We start from the raw sequence: 20,645 nt of genomic DNA, 5'->3' as shown, positions 1-20,645 counted from the left end.
CCCCTTTTTATTCCTGCCAATTTAAAAAAAAAATTGTTTAGGGGGAAGAAAAAAAAATTATAAGCAAATGTTAACGCTGGAAAGGAGAAAAAAAAAAGCACATTTTTTTTTCCAGGGAGGGGGGAAAATGCTTTTGGAAGTGTTCTATGCAAAGAGATGCCGGGGGGCACGATATATCAAAGAAAATATAATACACCCAGGTTAAAACTAATGATTGCCATATAATTAGATGTGAAGCATTGTGCTATAAATGTGTATTCTTCAGCGTGCTGTGATTTTACTGTAAGAGAGAGAGAGAGAAAGAAAGACAGAAAAACACAGAACCCAGCAACATACTATAAAAAGCACTCTGTTGACTTTTCGGCTGTTTAGTATTCCTTGCCCGTACTCCCCCGGGAGTATGTAATTAGTGCTTTATGAAGAGTGCATTTAAAGCAGTTTAATATTCACCTCATTCAGTCTGAAACAATGTGATCACTGCTTAGACAAATCACTGCTCCTCACTGACATCCTCTGTCAGAACATTACCTCTGAAAAGACCTTTCAAGAGGCTCCGATGTTAATTAGTTGTCTGTCATGGATAAACAGAGCAGTGAGCAGAAGGGCTGCACCAGGCCACAGACACACAGGGAAATACTGGGAATGCTGTAGGATTTTTTTTTTTTTTTCTTTTTCATGCTCTCTCCCCGCTCCTCTTTGTGAAAATTCCTGGCTTTCTCCCCGGCTTCGCGGAGTTTGGCATGGCCTGGAGTGAAGCCTGGGTTTTCCCAGGGCTGGGTGAAATCCTGGGGATGCTGAGCCAGGCTGGCACTGCCAGAGAGGCACTGGCAGATCCCAAACAGATCCAGGAGCATCCTCTGCTCTGGCTGGGCACCTGCTGAGCTGCCCTGCTGTGCCTCAAAGTGGGAACATCCCAGGCAACATCCCAGTGCCACATCCCAGTGCCATATCCCAGTGGTGTATCCCAATGCCAGATCCCAGTGCTGTATCCCAGTGCCATATCCATGTACTATATCCCAGTGCCACATCCCAGTTCCATATCCCAGTGCCATATCCCAGTGCTGTATCCCAGTGCCATATCCATGTACTATATCCCAGTGCCACATCCCAGTTCCATATCCCAGTGCCATATCCATGTACTATATCCCAGTGCCACATCCCAGTTCCATATCCCAGTGCCATATCCCAGTGCTGTATCCCAGTTCCATATCCCAGTGCCATATCCCAGTGCTGTATCCCAGTGCCATATCCATGTACTATATCCCAGTGCCATATCCCAGTGCCACATCCCAGTTCCGTACCCCTGTGCTAGATCCCCGGATCATATCCCAGTGCCATATCGCAGCCCTGCTTCCCAGACCTGTGCCCCAGTACAACATCCCAGCCCTCCATCCCACCCTGAATCCCAGCCCTCCACCCCATCCTGAATCCCAGCCCTCCATCCCACCCTGAATCCCAGCCCTCCATCCCACCCTGAATCCCAGCCCTCCATCCCACCCTGAATCCCAGCCCTCCACCCCATCCTGAATCCCAGCCCTTCATCCCACCCTGAATCCCAGCCCTCCATCCCACCCTGAATCCCAGCCCTCCATCCCACCCTGAATCCCAGCCCTCCATCCCACCCTGAATCCCAGCCCTCCATCCCATCCTGAATCCCAGCCCTCCATCTCATCCTGAATCCCAGCCCTCCATCCTATCCTGAATCCCAGCCCTCCATCTCATCCTGAATCCCAGCCCTCCATCCCACCCTGAATCCCAGCCCTCCATCCCACCCTGAATCCCAGCCCTCCATCCCACCCTGAATCCCAGCCCTTCATCCCACCCTGAATCCCAGCCCTCCATCCCACCCTGAATCCCAGCCCTCCATCCCACCCTGAATCCCAGCCCTTCATCCCACCCTGAATCCCAGCCCTCCATCCCACCCTGAATCCCAGCCCTCCATCCCACCCTGAATCCCAGCCCTCCATCCCACCCTGAATCCCAGCCCTCCATCCCACCCTGAATCCCAGCCCTCCATCCCACCCTGAATCCCAGCCCTTCATTCCACCCTGTGTCCTTGTGCTTTATCCCAACCCTGCGTCCTGGCCCCTCATCCCAATATTGCATCGCAACCCTGCATCCCAGCCCTACATCCCAATATTTCATCCCCACCCTGCATCCCAGTGCTAAACCCTAGCCTCTCATCCCAATATTGCATCGCAACCCTGCATCCCAGCCCTACATCCCAATATTTCATCCCCACCCTGCATCCCAGTGCTAAACCCTGGCCCCTCATCCCAGTATTGCATCCCAACCCTGCATCCCAGCCCTGCATCTCAATGCTACATCCCAGTCCCAAATGCATATCCCAGTCCTGCATCCCATCCCCTTTTTGAAGCCCAAAGCAGCTCTTTAGCCATTCCAAGAGACTCTTCCCACTTTCCACTGTGTGTAAAGTGTTGGATAGTGGTGGTCACCTCACCCCACCTGCTCCTGGTTTTCATTTCTCAGGAAAACCCCGCAGGTCTGGGGCAGTGCTCACCCTGCCATGCATCGCTCATCCCCATCCAGCCCCATCCCTGCAGGATGCTCCCCCTTCCAGCCCTGAAGCTGGAATTCCTCCTTCCCTGGAGCAACTCTTTCCCTGTGTGCATCCCTGAGTCCTTCCCGTGTCCCCCTGTGTGTTCCCAGTGTCCCCTCGAGGGCACAAGGTGGATTCAAGGCACGGTCCTAGGAGCTAATCCTGGCTCTGCTCATGGCTCCTTTGGGCACCACGGTTGGCATGGAAGGTTTGGAGCCACAGAATTCCATCACCAGCCCCCACCTGGAAGCTCCCAGGTTTTTGGGAGCCAAATCCAGTAAATCCAACACTTCCCAGGGCCGAGGGAGCTGCGAGCTCCTCGCTGAGGGGTTTGAGGGGCACACAAGGCCCGGCACCATCCTTTCCCTCTGGGAAGGAGAAGACATGGAATGCTGCTCCCTCTGCTCCTGGGAATGACAGCCAAGGCTTGAAACCTGGGGTGGGTTAGGGTGGGAGCCCCCCACACCCCATGAGGGGCTCCATCCCCATGCACATTCCATCCTGCAGCGGGAACGCACGGAGCATCCCCCCTGGGACACCTTCCTGAGCCTTCCCGGCCTCCAAGCACCCTCCAGCTCAGGGCTTTTCCCCCTTTCCCTCCCTCTTCCAGCAGTTTGTTTCCCTGGCTCTCTTAGTCACGAAGGTGAGGCCCTCACAGAGACACAGACATCAAAAACAAGAGGTGATGAAACGCCGGGAATAATTAAGTTGCACTAAATCACCGGCCCTGGCGGAACGCTGCCAGGGAGCTCGGGAAAACTGGAGCACCACGGAGCCGAGTTATTATTAATAATCACCAGCACCCTCGTGAACAACAACCTATTTCACACCTATTTTTTGGGAAGGGGTTGGGATGGGGAGAGAACCTCCAGCATGGGGGGCAGGAGGGTGAGGTTTGCTTCCGTGCTGCACATCCCAGGATATTCCGGCCCGGATCCATCCCGGGGCTGCCAGCACGGTCCGGGCTGAGCCCAGAGCAAGTCTGCTCCCGCCACGGATCCTCCACGCAACCCCGGGCCTTACGTAAGGGCAGCTTTATCCTCCTTCCATCGGGGCCCGGCCTGCAGCTCCCGTTCCCAGTGTGTGGGTGAGCCACTCGCCCCGGGCTGGGAATTGCACAGCTCCTGCACCTCTGCCTTGCTCCACGCATGCAAGCGGCTGCAATTCCCGATGGGCAGATGATAGCAGGCCAGGCTGTCAGCCCTGGATTTGTAGGGTGTTTGGGACGTGTTTCCCTTGCATCCCGTCAGGATTCATGCTGGGGAATGCTTGGGAAGGGGTTGTTGGATGTGCAGGATTTGCTGCCCCGCAGCCTCACCTTGGTGGTGTGGTTTAAGGTCCATCCATCGCTGCTGGAGGTGCTGGTGGAAGGGATGTTCCAACTCCCAAAAATCTGGAATGTCACTGAGCTTTTTGAGGAGAGAAAAGAGATTTTAATGCAAAGATTCCTTCTCCAATGAATGCTGAGACAATGGCTTTACCTTGTGCAGATTTAGGGTTTGATCCCACTTGGCTCCATCTCTGCAAGAGCCCAGACAAGTTCAGGGTTTTGGGCTGATTTCAGGTGCCACGTGGCCGTGGGTTTAGCCTGAGCCCCAATTCCCACCACCGTTCCCACCAGGTTTCATCAGGAAAACCATCCAGACCTGGTCAAAATCCTCCCTGGCGGGGTAAACCCGAGGGTGTCGAAATTCGGGAGAGCTGTAAATCTCGTGCGTTTGTAAAATCTTTAAGCCTCCGTCTGCAATGCGCAGGTAAACCTTTAATTCCCTGACAATACCGAGCTAACTCCCAGCTAAATCCTTAATTCCCGTGCACCGTAGCCCTTTGGATTCACCTGTCTGCAGCCCAGGTCTTGTCTGCAGCATCCACCTTTGGGTGTGGAAAATTCCCCCAAAAGTAGCAGTGCCCAAGGTTCTGGTGCTGGAAAAATCCCCCCAAATTTGCTGTGCCCAAGGTTCTGGTGCTGGAAAAATCCCCCCCAAAATTGATGTGTTCAAGGTTCTGGGCTGGAAAAATCCCCCCAAAATTGCTGTGCCCAAGGTTCTGGTGCTGGAAAAATCCCCCCCAAAATTGATGTGTTCAAGGTTCTGGGGTAGAAAAATCCCCCAAAATAGCAGTGCCCAAGGTTCTGGGCTGGAAAAATCCCCCAAAATAGCCCAAATTTGATGTGTTCAAGGTTCTGGGGTAGAAAAATCCCCCAAAATAGCAGTGCCCAAGGTTCTGGGCTGGAAAAATCCCCCAAAATAGCTGTGCCCAAGGTTCTGGGCTGGAAAAATCCCCCAAAATAGCTGTGCCCAAGGTTCTAGGGTTTTTGCTCTGTTGATCAAAACCTCTGAAATGCTTTTGCAACTCCTAAGATTAGGAATAATGATGCATCCTGCATCCCTGCAGTGTCCGGTGCCTGCCCTGAGGTCCCAACGTGCAGGAGGACAGGGAAAAGCCACCAATTTGGAGTCCAGCCCTTCTGAAGGACCTTGGCTGCGATACGTGGGAATGATCCCATTGCTGCTGCGGCGTCACCAGCAGCCGCTGACAGACTTTCCCCCCTGATCCAACCGGATCCGATCCCGGGGCGATAGGGACAGGGCGCAGCTGTGGGGCCCCGTGCAGGTGGAGGGGACGCTGAGGAGCCCAACGGGTTTGGGAGCTCGTCAGCCCCGTGATGACAGCCAGGCTGGGATTGGGATTGCTCCACGCGGGTCCCAGCCGCTGGCAGGACGTTTCCCAACCCGGAGGAACCTGTAGAGACGACCACCCTTTCTTAGGCAATTTTCCTGACTCAAGATCCCATCCCAAATCAGCGGGAGATGGATCTCTGCTGCCTCTTGCAACACAACTCCATCCAAACTGGTTTTCCCATTAATCCTTTCTCCAGTGATTTCTTTTTCCTTTTTTTTGGGGTGACCATGGGTGCGCTTGGCTCTTTAGGAGCGTGTTTGTTGCTGGCTTTCCTTGGATGGGGATCTGAGCCCACCCAGCACAGATGAGCCAAAATTGAGTCTTTTATGACACAATTCCTGAGGCAGGAGGGAAGGGAATGATTCCTTTTGGAACTGGGCAGGTGACACACAGGGAAGGACTGTCCAGCAGCCTTTTTTTTAATATTAGTGGCCCAAACATTGATCTGGAACAAACCCAGAGGACAACGCCGTGTTCATCCCCTTGGATCTACAGCCGATTTCTGAAGGGTGAATATTTTAATAGAGGAGTGAGAAGTTGCTGATTTATTTAAGTGCCCAGCAAACCACAGGATTGTGGAATATCCTGAGCTGGAAGGGACCCACAAGGACCAAGGATGACGATCCCAGTGGGTTAAAAACTCTTAATTACATATCCCAAATATATCTGGAAGCATCTGTTCTGATCTCCACCTTGCCCAACCCACTTATAAATTAATGTTGGGGTCTTGGGCACCACCCGCCACCACCTCACCTGTGTCCTGCCAGGTCCTGCGCCAGGTCCTGGCAGCTGAAGGGTTACTCAGCCCCATCTGCTCAGCTCCCCATTTCACAAGGGCGGGTTTGGAGTTTTACTACAAGTTTCAGACAATGAAGGTGTGTCTGCGCTCCGAGCCTCGTTTGCCCGTTGTGTAGGCGTCGGGTTCAGCGCCGTCTTGTCAACACTTGAATATGTTGAGCATCACTCACGGGGCATTCTGTAAGAAACCTATTAAGTTAATTACCGAGGCTGTGTGTGAGAGAGAGAGAAAGAGAGAGAGCGTGTGTGCTGCTCCTGTAAAAAATTTGGCTTTCTTCGTTGCAAGACACTTGTGATGCAAGCCCCGGGCTCTCGGTGTGATGACATCTCGTCTGCTGCTGTAACTGAGCCGGGGCTCGGGCGAGCTGCCTGCGAGGGAGGAGGGGGTCGAGGGAGGACCCCCACTCGTCCTGCCTTGGGGACACCCACCCCAACACAGGGACCTGCTGCGGTGTCCCCGTGTACAGCCCCGGGGGGGATTGGGGTGTAAATCCTAAATCTGTGGGGTTTGAGCTCAGAGCAGCATGGGGGGAGTTTGAGCATCTCTGTGCGGAAGAGCAGCTCCTCGTTTTGTTTCTTTTTACGTTTCTGCTCCGTCCAAATTCCTGGGAAAATGCAGTTTCACTGGATTGTGGAGTGGTTTGGGTTGGAAGGGACCTTAAAACTCATCTCATTCCATTCCACCAGACCAGGGTGTTCCAAATCCCATCCGACCTGGCCTTGGAAACTTCCCAGGATGGGGCTTCTCTGGGAGACCCCGTGTTTTTGGAAGAGGTCTGGGAAAAGACCTCTTGGTCTTTATATTTGCACCACCACCCTCAATTGTCCCAAAATAATCAGGGCTGGAGTTGGGGGGGCTATTTCAGGGTGCCGAGAGGTCCAAGCTTGATTTGGGAAGGGGATGAAGCAGAAAGGGGCTCCACGGGGGGAACACCCCTTGTGTTTCTCCTCTCCCTGCTTCCCACCAGCCTCTCCAGGGTCTTTCCACCCCGGTGGGGAAGGAGCTCTGGGTCTCCTGGAGGGGAGCAGGGCTGTTGGAGCGGTGCTGGAACTCCGTGAGGAGCAGCACGTGCTGCCTCAGCCCGGCCATCCCTTCCCAGTTTTTTTCCCCACATCCCTTCCCAGCCCGGCTGGAACGGGGCCGCCTCGCGCTTCGCCGCCCCCAAAATACGTTTAAAAAAAAAATTTTTTTTTTTTCCCTCTCCGGAGCCCGAGCCAGGGCAGGGAGCGGGGCTCCCGAGGTGGTTTTTTTTTTGGGGGGGAGGCGCTGCACAAACAGCCCCCGGCGCTTGCACGCGCCCCAGGTAGGGCGGCTCAGCCCCCTCCTTGCAGCATCCCACGGGAGCCCGGATCCGGTGGACTTTTATGGAAGAAAGGGAAGTCCGTGGCACCGCCGGAGCGGCTTTTGGCAGGCGAGCAGCAGCAGCAGCGCTGCCGTTAACCCCTCGTCCTCCTCCTGCTGCTGCGGTTGCATTTTTTTGGGGGGTGGGGGGGTCAGCAGATCCTCTGCGGCTCTGCCAAGAACCTGCGGGCCGTGGGATGCTCAGCAGCCAAAAAAACTCCAAATAAAGGTGAATTTGGCTCCTCCTCATTATCCAAATCAATGCAAAGCGCTCCTGAGCATCCCATCCTTCCCGAGCACCCCCTCCCCGAGCGAAATCCCAGGCAGGAGGGAGAAGTGAGGAAAACTTGTGCAGCTCCGGAGAGTTTCCGGCTGGAGTTTCTCCCGTCCCCAGGGCAGCTCTGGACTCTCCCTCCGAGTGCTGCCAATTCCAGCCGTCAGGAAGCGGCGTGGGGGGGTTCTGGGGGGAGCGGCGAGGCCGAGCCCGCCCGGATGCGCTGGCGGGGGCCGGACAGCGCGGTCCCCTCCCGGCCGGGGCTGTCGTCATCGGGGGCGAAAGGGAGAATTTTTAATTTTTGGCCAGCGGAAAGAAGGGAAAAGTAAAAATAAAATAAAATAAATAAATTAATTAATAATAATAATAAAAAACCTCGGAGGAATAAATGAGCCCCCCCAAGCCCAAGCTCCCGCTCCCATCAGATTAGGGAAGCCGAAATAGCCAAGTTGGCCCAGAGCGGGAGCAGGACTGGCACGCGCGGGCTTTGATCCGCCCCCGCGCCCGGGAAGGTGCCTGGGACGGGGATCAGACACCCCAGGAGGAGGAATTTGCAGGGGAGGGTTTTGCGGCGTGTGGGAGCACCCCCGGACCCCCGGCAGCACCCCCAGCCCGGCTCTGGGGTGGGATTTGTGGTCCGTGTGGGATCTGGGGGAGGGATGGGCTCAGCGACCGGCCCCAAATCCCACCGAGATCTGTTGATGGTCACGGCTGGGTGCAAGCCCCAAAATCACCACAGCACGGCCAGAAAGTGCAGAGAGGGGATTCTTCCCCACCTGCAGCTCGGGGTCCCCAACATCGCAAGGACACGGAGCTGCTGGAATGAGCCCAGAGGAGAACACGGAGCTGCTCCAGGGCTGGAGCCCCTCTGGAGCCAGGCTGGGAGAGCTGGGAAAATTCACCTGGAGAAGAGAAGGCTCCAGGGAGAGCTCAGAACTTCTTCCAGGGCCTAAAGGGGCTCCAGGAGAGCTGGAGAGGGACTGGGGACAAGGGATGGAGGGACAGGACACTGGGAACGGCTCCCACTGCCAGAGGGCAGGGATGGATGGGATATTGGGAAGGAATTCCTGGCTGGGAGGGTGGGGAGGGGCTGGAATGGAATTCCCAGAGGAGCTGTGGCTGGATCCCTGGAAGTGTCCAAGGCCAGCTTGGAGCAGCCTGGGACAGTGGGAGGTGTCCCTGGGCATGGCAGGGGTGGCACTGGATGGGTTTAAATCCCTTCCCACCAGAGCATTCCAGGATTCCATCCTGGCTGTGCCTCGCAGAGGGATGTGTGGTTCAGAGGTGAGGCTCTCGTGGCCCACGGCCGTGGTTATTGCTGGTGACCACAGCCTGGCTGCTGGCAGCTCTGGGAATGTGCTGGCACTTCCCAGCCACCAAAGGAAATTATCCCAGTCCCCAAAGGTGACACAGCAGCAGAGCCTCCCCAGGGACACATCCCAAGGGAAGGTTCCAGTGCAGGCTCCACTCTCATCCACACAGAATTTGGGCTACGGGCCTTTAAATGACTGAATTAGGCAAAATTTGGTGTTTCTCCAAGAATCCTCCGGAAATCTGCTGCTGGAAAAGCAAACTCATCTTAAAGCTACATGCACTCAGGGCGAGCAAGTTTTCCATTCTCAAGGATTGGGATGGAAAAGACCTTTCCAGTCTTACCCAGCCCATTTTTCTGGCCAGGTCAAGCTTGTTCCTCCTGCTGGAATCTCAGGGGCTTTGTGGACACCTCTTGTAGCTCACATTCCTTGGGAGCTCTGCAGCATTTTGGGGACGTCCCATCAGAACAGGAGGTGATGGGGGAGCACCAGGGGAGCCCAGGCCCATGGGGTGGATGAAGGGAGGTCCTGGTGGAGCTCCTGGGAAGGGCTGGGCTGGGGACAAAGCCCAGGGCACCAAATGCAGGTGTGGTCTCAGCTGGGTGTTGCAAGTGACATTTGAGCAGTGCCACCGTCACACTGAGGGGCACAAAGTGCTCTCCCCCTGGTGCCTGAGCCTTCCTCATCCCCTCCTCCTCCTCCTCCTCCAGATCCGGCACCACTTCCCACCCCAGCAGAGCAGCATCCCACTGAGGAGATGGAGGATGAGGATGCTCCAGGGGAATCTTGGCCGGATCCTGAGCTGGACAAATCCCACCCCAACCCTCGCCTGGCCGGGCCAGCCCCGGGCCAGTGGGTCAGGGTGATTCATCCAGCAGCCAGCTCTGCCGGGAGCTCGCCCGGAATTGCGACACCGTGGGGCTGTTAAAGGCAGCCAGCGCCGAGCCCGGCATCCACGCAGCTTCCTAACACACCCCTGGGGTTGCTATCAACATCCCTGTTGTTCTTAGCAATCGCATCCCTCGTTTATCATCCCGGCTTTGCAGCAGAGGCCCAGGGGCCGGGAGCCGGGGTGTGACCGCGCAGGACGCGATCGCGGCGCTCCCCGAGAGGGACTTTGGGGTGCAGCCACCCCCCGACTGCCCGGGGTCCAGAGCATGGCAAGCAGGGAGTGCACAACCCTCTCCACAACCTGGTGCGACCATCAATTGTTCAACCATCACTTTATACAACTTTCATTTTATTCCACCATCATTTTATTCAGCCATCATTTGTTCAACCTTCCTTTTATTCAACTCTGAATTTATTCAACTCTGATTTTATTCAACTTTGATTTTATTCAACCTCCATCTTACTCAATTTTCTCACTTGAACAAACCCCTGGTGCTTCCCTGCAGGAGTGCAGAGGAAAGGGTAGCAGGGAAACTCCTCCATGAAGTTTCTTGGCAAAGCCACGGGCCTCGACTCCCAAGTCCAGCGCTCCCACCCATGCCAGGAGTGTCCTGGCAAAGCCACATGTCCCGTGCCCTCCCACAGCAGCTCGGCTGCACTTTTGGGAAGGGAGCCCAGCATCCTGCATCCCATTCCCACCCCCAGCTGCCTCCGCAATCCTGCAGGTGTTTTATAAAAAAAAACCAAAAACTAAAACAAACAAAAAAAAACCCAACAAAATCCCTCTCCTTTTCCAACACAAATGTTTTGTCTGAGGTTTCAAAACCCTCCCGGTGTCATCACAGCCTCCACCCCGCTGGCTCGGACCCCTCACCTATATCCTGCAGGAAAGGTGCAGATGGGCACAGCAGTCGTGCCAGCTGCGCCTAAGCCGGGCAGGGATCTGTCTCTCACTGGAAATGCACCCAGCAGAGCCTCCCTCTTTGCACGGGGAGCTGCTGGCACTGGGAATGCCATCCTCGGGCTGCCAGGAGGGAGTCAGGAGCCTGGGAAGGTCCCTGCCAGGGATGGTTCAGGTTATGGAGTGCAGGGTTTTATTTCCAGATTAAGAAAACCTTGCAAAAGCCAGGCACAGAGGTGATTTATGTTTATTTTGCTCAGTTAATAACCCGTGGCATGTCCTCCCCTGCGGCGTTAGGGTGGATCAGACAAAGCTGCATTTAAATTACAACCGTGCCCGACATTTATTTTTTAATATATTTTTATGGTCGCCTTCCCCATTTATCGTGAGCTAGAAAAATGTCCATGCCAAGAGCTGCCTAAGGATCCTAAAGGCTGTAGGGGCAAATCCTTGGAGTTCAGACCCTGGAAAAGTGGGAGAGGCTCTTCAGATCCATGCTGGAGCTGTGACATCCCTGGGTCTGCTCCCACCTGAGCCTCCCAAGGGTGACAAGGGGACCCCTCCTGCTCCTCGGGGACCCTCAGCAAATTTTCACAGGAGCTCTGATGAGCCTCAGAGAGTTTTTTGGGATGAGGGTGTGCAGTCAGTGTTGGTCAGTGCCTGCTGGGATGGGGTGTCCTGGTACGATTTTGGGGTTAAAATCACCCAGTTTTGGTGCTTGTGGCTGTGTCAGTCCCCAGACAGACAAATCCAACCCAGCCAGGTTTAGCTTTCCTGAGGTTCTGGATCTGCCCTGAAAATAAGTTCCCTGTAGAAGGAAAGGTACCTTCTCCACTCTTTTTCTGCCTGGATGTGGCTCAGATCACGGTGGTTTATCAATTTTTCAGGTGCAGACTGATGGGAAACAAGTCAAATATCACTTGGAATGGTGAAATTGCATTAATATAAAATGTAATAAATTAAAATAATGGGCTCTGGGTAAGGGGGTTGGCAGCTGGAGATGGGGTGATTCCACGTATCCCACCCTCCTTGGTGACCACAGGGCTGGACTGGGCATTTCTGGATCCTGTGAGAGGAGCAGGAGGCTCTGGAGAGAGGATTGACTCCTGTTCCTTACTGTCTGGGCAGTGAGGATCCAGGTGGGAAGTTTGGATGGAGACGTGGGCTGCAGGGAAATTCTGGGAATCATTCCTGCCTCAGGCCCGGGGTGGCCTGGCCACGTCTCCAGCTGTGCCCGGAGAGCGAAACCGGCTCCGAGCACAAAGCCAGGGCCCTGAGTCATCCCAGGATCCAGGAACTGGGGCTGCAGGGAAGCACCGGAGCAGGAGGCTGAGGAGAAGGTTTGGGCTTGGGAAAGCTGGGCTGGTTCCAGCAGGAAGGGGAGGTTTCTCTGGATCTGGGGTGCGATGGGATCCAACCTCTGTGGGGTCTCGTGCCTGCCCTGGGAATGCTGTCAAAACACTTTGGAGCAATAGAGCAGGCAGGAGAGGCCGTTCCCAAGGAAGCCCTTCCCATCCAGGCTGGAAGGTGACTCTCCCACCCTGGTTCTTGCATGAAAACTATTTCTGTGTTTCTCTGTATTTTTTCCTCTTTCTCCCAGTTTTTTTCCCGACGGAGAGCCCATGACAATCCAGCAGCACAACAAGGCTGGCATAATGGGATGTGACATTTCTCATCACAAAAGGACTCGCAGGGTCGGGGCTGACAGGCTCCTTCAGGCACCAAACCCCGGCTTGACGGTGACGGGAAAAACAAGGCTGGGCTGAGTGAGAGGGTCGGGGTGGCGTGGGCGAGCCGGAGCCACTTGGGAGCATCCCATGCCCCAGATCCAGCACCAGGATCCCGCTGGAAGCGAGCTGCTGCTCAAACAGGCGGCTGAGCTGGGAAATGCCAGAGTCTGGGAGTGCTGGGAGCTGGCCGGGCCCTGCCCGGCTCTCTCCTGGCCTCCCTGCGCGCGGGGATAATTGGAGGGAGAGTTTCTCTTGGATCGGCTCTTTGCTCACATGCTTTTTGTTGGAAAGCAGGACGAGCCTGGATGTTTCTGAGAGCTGGGGGAGGAGTGGTCCTCCCCACTGCTGCTGGCTTTGGTGGGGAGGAGGAAACCCCAAAACCTTCACCTTCCTCTGCAAGGACACGGTGGAACAGATCCAGATCCACCTGCAATTAGCATCTCATCCTTTTATTCCCCTTTCCAGCCTCGCAGGGAAGCTGGGTTGCCATCCCAGCGGCTCTACCCTTCCCAGGATGCTCCCCTGCGCTCGCTGAGCCAATTCCTCCATCCTGACCTCATTCCAAAGATCACAGGAATTGAGGAGAACAAATCTGGGCTCCCACTGGGCCGCCTTTGAAGCCCCTCGTCCCCATCAAACTCCTGCTCGTGAGGAGCAGTGCGGGAGGAACCCCGGGTGTTTGGGATCAGCTTCCCCCTCGGGTAATTGTTGGTTAATGCCGGGCCGGCCCCTCGGTGCTTCCCATGGGATGCAGCCCCCGCACCTGGCTGAGCCCCCCCTCGGTGTCCCGAGGTCCCCGGGGCCAGGTTGGGACGCGCTCCCGGCGAGGCAGGAGCAGCCCAGCCCTGCTCAGCTGCACTTCCCCGGGTCCCATCCGTCATCTGTTTGTCCTGGTCCCCTGCCAGCGATTGTGCCGATTCCCACACCCACTTTCCATAAACCCTCCGTCCTCGCCCGGGCGAATCGCTGGCGAGAGCTCGCCACCCATCCCTTTCCCCTCCTCTCCGATGGGATCAGACACGTTCTGGAGAGGGGGAAGAAAGGGAAGGGGGTGAAAAGAAAACAAAAAGATCAAGAGGAAAACACAAGGTGACTCACTGCCTTTAATTTATTTGTGTTTATTTATTTATCCCCCCCACCCTCGGCTGCGACGTGCAGGCAGCAGCGAGGGCTGGCCGTGAGCTCCCAGGGAGCCTCGCTCGGTGCCCAGGGCACCAGAAATGACAGGGATAAAATTCCCCACTCCTTTGGCCAAGGAAAAGATCGCGGAGAGGAGCTCCTGGCGCTCGAACTGTGTGGCACAGATTTTTTAGGCTTCCCAGGTCTCTGCACGAGCATCCCGTGCCCCACCAGCTCTCAACACCACCCGCCACAGACCGGAGGGTGGGAATATCTAATTCTACCTCCTACACCGTGTCCTCGGCAGGGGAAAGAGAGAAAGAGGAGATAAAAGGCTGGGAAGCTCAAATGGTGTCATTAGGAACTATTAATGCTCTCATAAAAGGGCATTAATAAACGCGGCAGCTCATCAGTGTCCATTAGCTCGGCTCGTGGCAGGGATCTTTGGGAGCTGCCGGAGTGTGATGCTCCCCTCGCCCTCACCGGCGTGTCAGCAAAGGGGAAAGTGGCTGGAGGGGGGGTTATTCCTCCGACAAACCATTTCCTGAGCAAAAAACAAGGAGAAAATGTCACAGGGCGTGACACCCCACGTCTCCAATCCCTCCCGTATCCCGGCAGCCGTGCCCAGAGCTTGCTCCTTGCTCCCAGGATAGCTGTTTACTATTAAAGAAAATAAAAGGCAGGGTTTGGAGTGCTCATCCCGACTTTCTCCCTCCCGCCCTCTTCCTGTTCTTGCCTCTTAAAAAGGAGCTTTATCCTTTGACTCTCCCATGCCCGGGGCTAGCAAGGAACCTGCAGCATCTCGAGGCGAGCAGGCAGCCCACATCAGCGGGCAGGGAAGCAGGGAGGAGGCCCGGCCTGTCCCGATAAGCCCCTGGCAAAGCCAGGAATAGCAGCGCGGTCCCCGCACGGGAGAGCTCCTGCCAGGAGCAGAGAGAAACCCGCAGTCTGTGCCTTTGAAGAGCTGGGGCTGGCAGCCGGCCCGGCCGCACGGCGAGCTCGGGATGAGCTCGGGATGCGCCGGCAGCTTCCTCCCGCCGGGCAGCGGCACATCTGGGGGAGCAGGCACAGCTGGAGGGCTCGCGCACGTGTGCACATCTGGGCGGAGGAGGCGCGAGCCCGTGCGGGTGGGCTGGCGGGGCACATCTGGATGGGCGCCGCCGAGCATCTGCGTGCAGCCGGTGTGCGCATCTGGATGGCGCGGGTTTGCACACCTGGATGGCGCGGGTTTGCACACCTGGATGGCGTGGGTTTGCGCATCTGGATGGCGCGGGTTTGCACACCTGGATGGCGTGGGTTTGCGCATCTGGATGGCGTGGGTTTGCACATCTGGATGGCGCGGGTTTGCACACCTGGATGGCGTGGGTTTGCGCATCTGGATGGCGCAGGTTTGCGCATCTGGATGGCGCGGGTTTGCGCATCTGGATGGCGCGGGTTTGCACACCTGGATGGCGCGGGTTTGCGCATCTGGATGGCACGGGTTTGCACATCTGGATGGCGCGGGTTTGCGCACCTGGATGGCGCGGGTTTGCACACCTGGATGGTGTGGGTTTGCACACCTGGACAGGGCCACAGCAGCCCCACGGCCCCGTGTGTCCCCTCCAGCTCCCCTGGATGCTTCTCCCCTCACATCCTCTGCCACACCTTCCCCTCCTGCTGCGATCCCAGGCACCCAAACCTGCCCAAATCTTTACTCATTGCCTCCCTGTCACTGGGATATTTTGGCTACAGCTGCCAAGGTGGCAAGCCAGTGTTGGGGAGCCAATATCCAAGGATCTGAGGGAGCTCTTGGCTCCCCAGTGACCTTTGGTGTGCCAGGGGCAGCTGGCAGGAGACTGTCACCGGCCGTGACTCAGTGCAGAGCAGTTTCCTTTGGAGGGAAAGGGAAGCTTTGATCACGGGGAGCCGAGGCACTGAACCCTGTTCCCCACGTGCACTTTTGCTGGGAGTTATCTGAGGCATCTCTTTTTTTGGGATAATAACTCCCAGGGCAGGTTAGGACGGAGGAGCCCTGGCAGCGGAGCGTGTGTGGGCAGGACTGGAATAACGGGTGCCGTAGGAGAGGATTTACGAGCGCTGGGAGGTTGGGAATGGCCGGGAATAGCACAGCAGGTCAGGGGTGAGGTGGGATGTGTGGGGCCAGGACGTGGATGCAGCTCCTGTTATTGTCCCTTTGCCATCCACGCAGTCCCCACAGGATGCTCGGTGTCCCAGGAAAGGCTCCCTGCTTCCGGAAAGAATCCCAGGATGGGGATGGGGAGCCAAGCCTCCAGTGGGACAAGCTCTGTGAGCAGGAGTTTGTTGAGAGCAAAGCCAAAGTTTTGCCATGGGAATGCTGCTGGAAATCACCACAATCGCACATGGAACGGGCCAGCTCTCCCAAATGCTGGTGTGCCAAGCAGCACTGAGGCTTTTAATGGAATTACGGTGGTTTTCCCAGTGTGCCACAGCCTGGATCCCTGGCCTGGATCTCCAGACCGTGGATGGTCTCTGTGTGCAGGTGACAGCGGTGTCACCTGTGTGCCAAGGCATTGTGGATTGAGCCCCTAAATCCCAAACAGCCAAAGAAAAGCCCTGGCACTCTCCTTCCCACCCACCTGGAGAAAATTCTCTTTACAAGGAAATGGTGAGAGAATGATCTTTACAAGGAAAACACACAAAATGCTGGAAAATGAATCCCTGGGGAGAAGTGGGCACAGCTGTGGGGGCAGGAGGGGTCCATCCCCCAGTGTTTCTCCTGAGGATGCCAGTTTCTCCTAACCTCCCTCTTTTTGTCCTTTCAGGGTTCGGATCTGAGGGTTGGGAAGATCAAAGGGAAGGTCCTGACAAGTGAGTGCAGACCCCAAATGAGGGGACGGGGTCTCAGCCAGCTGGGACAAGGGGGTGGCAGTGCTGGCTGGGGTGGGCGCACCCGGACATGAGGGAGGGACACAAGGAGCTCCCTAGGGCACAGCTGGGCACTGTCTGAAATAGGAGCCACTTTTTCTCTAATTTTTTCTAAGGCAAAAGTGGTTTAAAATCTCCCCAGCGGTTGGAAAGGCTCCAAACCAGTGCAAAAAGAGGGGGGAGGGATAAAACCCAAAAGAAAAACACAAGATAAAAGCGGGTGAATCCCAACAACTCCTGTGATGTTGCAGGAACAAAGACTTTCAGTTCAAAATGGGCCAGACGTGGCTCAGGGAGGTCACACCCCAGGGGAGAGGGGCTGGGGGCTCACCTGGCTGCAGGTGACTGAGTCCTGGCAGAGCTTCAGCCTCTTGTCCCTTGGTGTCACATGCCCCTGTCCCTGATGGAGACCGAGGGGTGGCTGTTCTGTGCATCCCATGGATGTCCCTTTCCCAGGGACAACCTCTGTTCTCAGCAGCTGGACATGCCCTGAGCCAGCTGCAGGCCCCACATCTGGGCAGCTGTGCACTGCTCCCTCCCAGCCTGGAGCACAGGGTGGACCCCAAGACCCCGCTGGGGCAGCCCAAGGGGTGCTGGCCATGCCCTGGTGGGGGGCTGGGGGTCTCAGGTTGGTCTCCCCTGCCCAGGGGAGGCTGCACCCAGCAGGGAGGGTGCAGACGTGGGAAGGGGGATGGAGGAGAGGCCAGCGTGGTCCAGGATGTGGTGAGGGGCTGTTTTGGTGGAACACCAGAGCTGATGTGAAGGGTCACAGTGCAGGGAGCTGCGTGGGAGAGCTGATCCCGGCCTGGAGGAGGGTGGTGGATAACTGGTTCTGGTGGGAGTTTCAGCTCAGAGGGACACTCAGCCCCTCTCTTCTGCATCTCAGATTACAGCCGGCCCAAGCCCTCGCGCTACAGCGGCTACCACCGCTACCAGTTCCGCCTGTACCGGCAGCCCACACACCAGACCATCTCCCTGAGCTCCGAGGAGCAGGAGTCGCTGGGTAAGGACCCGCCGAGTCCTCGGTCCCCTCCCCGAGGGGCTTTTCCAGGGCTGTGGATAATGCTGCGTGCTCGGCAGGCTGGGGATACCCGCTCGGTGCAAAGGGATCCTTACAGGGGACGTGGGTGAGGTGTTAAATCCTTGCCAAGCAGCAGAAACCCTTGGAAAACGTCTGGTAACGGCCTGGCTAGCGGGATCGGAAGCAGGGAGAGATGTGGGCTGTGAAATGCAGCCCTTGCTGGCACATCCCCCCCAGCCCGAGCCGCGGGAGTTGCATCACCGGCACCTCGGAGCAGGCGGATAAGGATCAGCCGCGGAGAAGGTTTAGCAAGGGATTGCTCAAACCGGGCTGACACAACGCCCGCCAACTCCCAGCTCCTCCCAAAGTCTTTCACAGAAGGGATGGAGCAGCCGAGACCCCCAGAATGCCAAGGGTTCCTGCTGCTCCATGCTGGGGCACGGGGCAGCCTGCAGGACCCCGGCGCGGGCAGGGATCCATCGTGCCCGGTGCCAAGCGTGGGCTCCTCCCTGCCCTGCCTGGAACTTCGGGGCTCTGTGGCTCACGTGGCCTCCACAAGGGAAATTTCAAAACTTTCCCAGCTGGGACCACACGAGCAGGGCTCGACGGGCAGGTCAGGTCGGTGTGTCTGGGCTGCGCTGCCTGACTCACCCCGTGCCTGGTAAGCCACAGCGCCCGGCCCGGCGTGGGGGCTGGCTCCGGGGGGCTCTCGGACAGCCCCTGCCCCCCCTCCCTGGCACTGAGCCGTGGTGCTCATCCCATGGCCCGAGCGGGATGAGGCTGCCACGAGTCTCCCTGCGGGTTCTCCCCGCCCTTGGCTTTGTTTGCCGGCTCATTAGCTCCGCTTCTTAATGACACCGCTGATGTCACCCCCCTGCCAGCCCCTCATTCCTGCTCGAGGAGGGGGCTCCGTGTTGTCCCCACATTCCCACCGCAACATCCCGGAGCCAAGAAGGGACGCAGAGACACCCACCAAGGAGCTTTTTCCAGATAAATGATCCTCTTTCTAGCAGGATACGCAGCTCCAACCCCCCCCAGATGTCACCCCCGGGGAAGGTCCCCCAGCACTCCGCTGTCCCCAAGGCGGGGGTGGCCGGGCATTCCCCAGCTGCCGCTGTCCCCATCCCATCTGTGTTTCCCAGCCCTTCCTGCACTTCCTGGGAAAGACCCAGCGGATATTTTGGATATTTTTCCGCAGGATCCGATGCCTGAGCATCGTTTGTCAGGCAGCTGTGGGGGTCTGGCAGGGGCTCATGTTTAAGGAGTTGGTTGAAGGTTATTTTTAACATTTTCACTGCTGCATCACATCCTTGTCCTGGCTGGGGGATGCTGCTGGATCCAGACACCGACAGCCCATCATCTTTATTCGCGGGGAATGAGCCCTAAAAGCTGCCAAAGGATGAGGTTTTGGTGTCTCAAGGGTTTTAAATAAATCCATCCCCAAGGCAGCGGGATGAACGCTGATGGATTGGGTGCATCCAGCCCTGTGGTGCAAAGGCAGTGCACGGGGGAGAGGAGCAGACACCTTTGGCAGAAGGTGGGAACAAGGAGGGGGTGACCCCAATCCCAAGGGATCACGGATGAGAACCCAGCCCGGGCTCTGCCTCGCTCCTCTCCTGCAGTAGAAGCGATGCAGGTTCTTTCGGCGATGCCGCAGGCACAGTTTGCATCCTTGCTCAGAATTTCCCATCTTATTTGGCCTCAAATGAACCCCTTCTTGCTGTTCTTACTCCGTCCTACATCTGGTGACAGCGACATCTCTGTCTCACCGAGGCTGGGGACACCCATCATCACCAGCCCCTGGACAGGGACATGTCCTGACCGGGCACAGGGAGTGGCGCTGGCCCATCCCGGCCTCGGGATGTGTCCAGCCTCAGTGTGCATCCCTGTGCTGGGCATCCCTCCCTCTGGCAGAGCTGAGCCCCACCAGAGCATTTCTGTTCAGCTCCCAGAAAAATTCCCAGGCCAGGCAAGGTCCCGGGCCAAGCGTGGCCGAGCCGGGGGAGGTGACAGTGCCAGGCGGGATGGCAGGAGCTCGGCCGGAGCCTCCAGAAGAGGGCACTAAACCAGGACCTGCCCGCGTCGCCTGTCCCTGCTCCTGGAAAAGATCCCTGGGAATTTAAAACGCGAGGGGCAACGGCGAGCGTGGAAAACAAATCCCTGTTTCTTCTCCCTCCTTGCCTGGCTGTGCAGCGCCAGCAGCTCAGAGGGAGCGGGGACATTTCCACCCTCCCGTGGGGATGTCCAGGTTGGGATGGCACTGACGGGCACAGGTCGGGTGCTGGAAGGGCTGCAGGACCTGGACGCGTCCCCACATCACTTGTGACAATGTGGAAATCTGTTGTTTACGGCCGAGGTGTTTCTCCAGGGTGGCTCTTGAGCAAAAATCTTGTTTCATCAGGGAAAAAAAAAACACCCCGATCCTTCCCTGTGAGTGTTTCTGATCAATCCCAGCACCAGCCGGCTCCGTGTGACCTCGGGCAAATAACTCAGAGCCTCGGTTTCTCCTCTGGAGTCTGATTCACTTCAGTTTTTGGCCGTGCCACTAAACTGTCACCAAGCACCAGCTCTGTCCCCGCTCAGTACTGAAGGTGGGGACGTTTGGGGTGTCTCCACGGCTCTTCCTGCCACTCACCCCACTTCCCTCGCAGCCAGGAGTGTTAGAAGCTGTGGTTGTGTTTTGGGGAGATGCAAGATAATAATTTGTGGTCTGTGAAATGTCACAGCCACCGTCGCATCCCGAGGCGGCGGCGCCCGCCGCAGGCTCTGATCCACGGGAAATTCCACAGCTGGGGGAATTCAGGCACCCACCAGACCCTGGCTGTGGTCCTGGGGAATTAAAGTTCCCCCACAGCTTTCACCGAGGGGGATCATTAATTAGCACAAAATCTTGAGGCTTAATTGCACCTGAGTTTATCCTTCTGCTTCCACCTTTTCCCATAAGCTCCAGCGAGCTGGGGAGAGGCTCCAGCATTCCCAAAGCCCCTCCTGCCCTGGAAAGAAGTTTTACAACCGGGAATGGATTTTTTTTTTTCCTCCCAGAAAAGCAATCCTTGGGGGGACTCCTCTTCCGAGAAGCAACAAGTCCCTCGGGGAGCAGGGACAGGGATGAGCCCGGCCAGCCTTTG

The 20,645-nt window shown here is 56.8% G+C and overlaps 2 protein-coding genes across 2 annotated transcripts in view; both read left to right on the top strand.

Moving 5' to 3' along the window:
• The window catches only part of BIN3 (bridging integrator 3), a 190,761-nt gene that overhangs the window by 99,783 nt on the left and 70,333 nt on the right, over window positions 1-20,645 (top strand). The window lies entirely within an intron of this gene.
• The window catches only part of PEBP4 (phosphatidylethanolamine binding protein 4), a 78,181-nt gene that overhangs the window by 54,555 nt on the left and 2,981 nt on the right, over window positions 1-20,645 (top strand). Inside the window, exons 5-6 of the mRNA XM_068174525.1 lie at window positions 16,394-16,439; window positions 17,383-17,499. Of these exons, the coding sequence (XP_068030626.1) occupies window positions 16,394-16,439; window positions 17,383-17,499 (163 nt within the window). The remainder of the gene's footprint in view (window positions 1-16,393; window positions 16,440-17,382; window positions 17,500-20,645) is intronic.

This window comes from Anomalospiza imberbis, chromosome 28 (assembly GCF_031753505.1).
Source record: "Anomalospiza imberbis isolate Cuckoo-Finch-1a 21T00152 chromosome 28, ASM3175350v1, whole genome shotgun sequence".
In the NCBI taxonomy this organism is placed as follows: domain Eukaryota; kingdom Metazoa; phylum Chordata; class Aves; order Passeriformes; family Viduidae; genus Anomalospiza; species Anomalospiza imberbis.
This window is presented reverse-complemented; position numbering and strand designations above follow the sequence as displayed.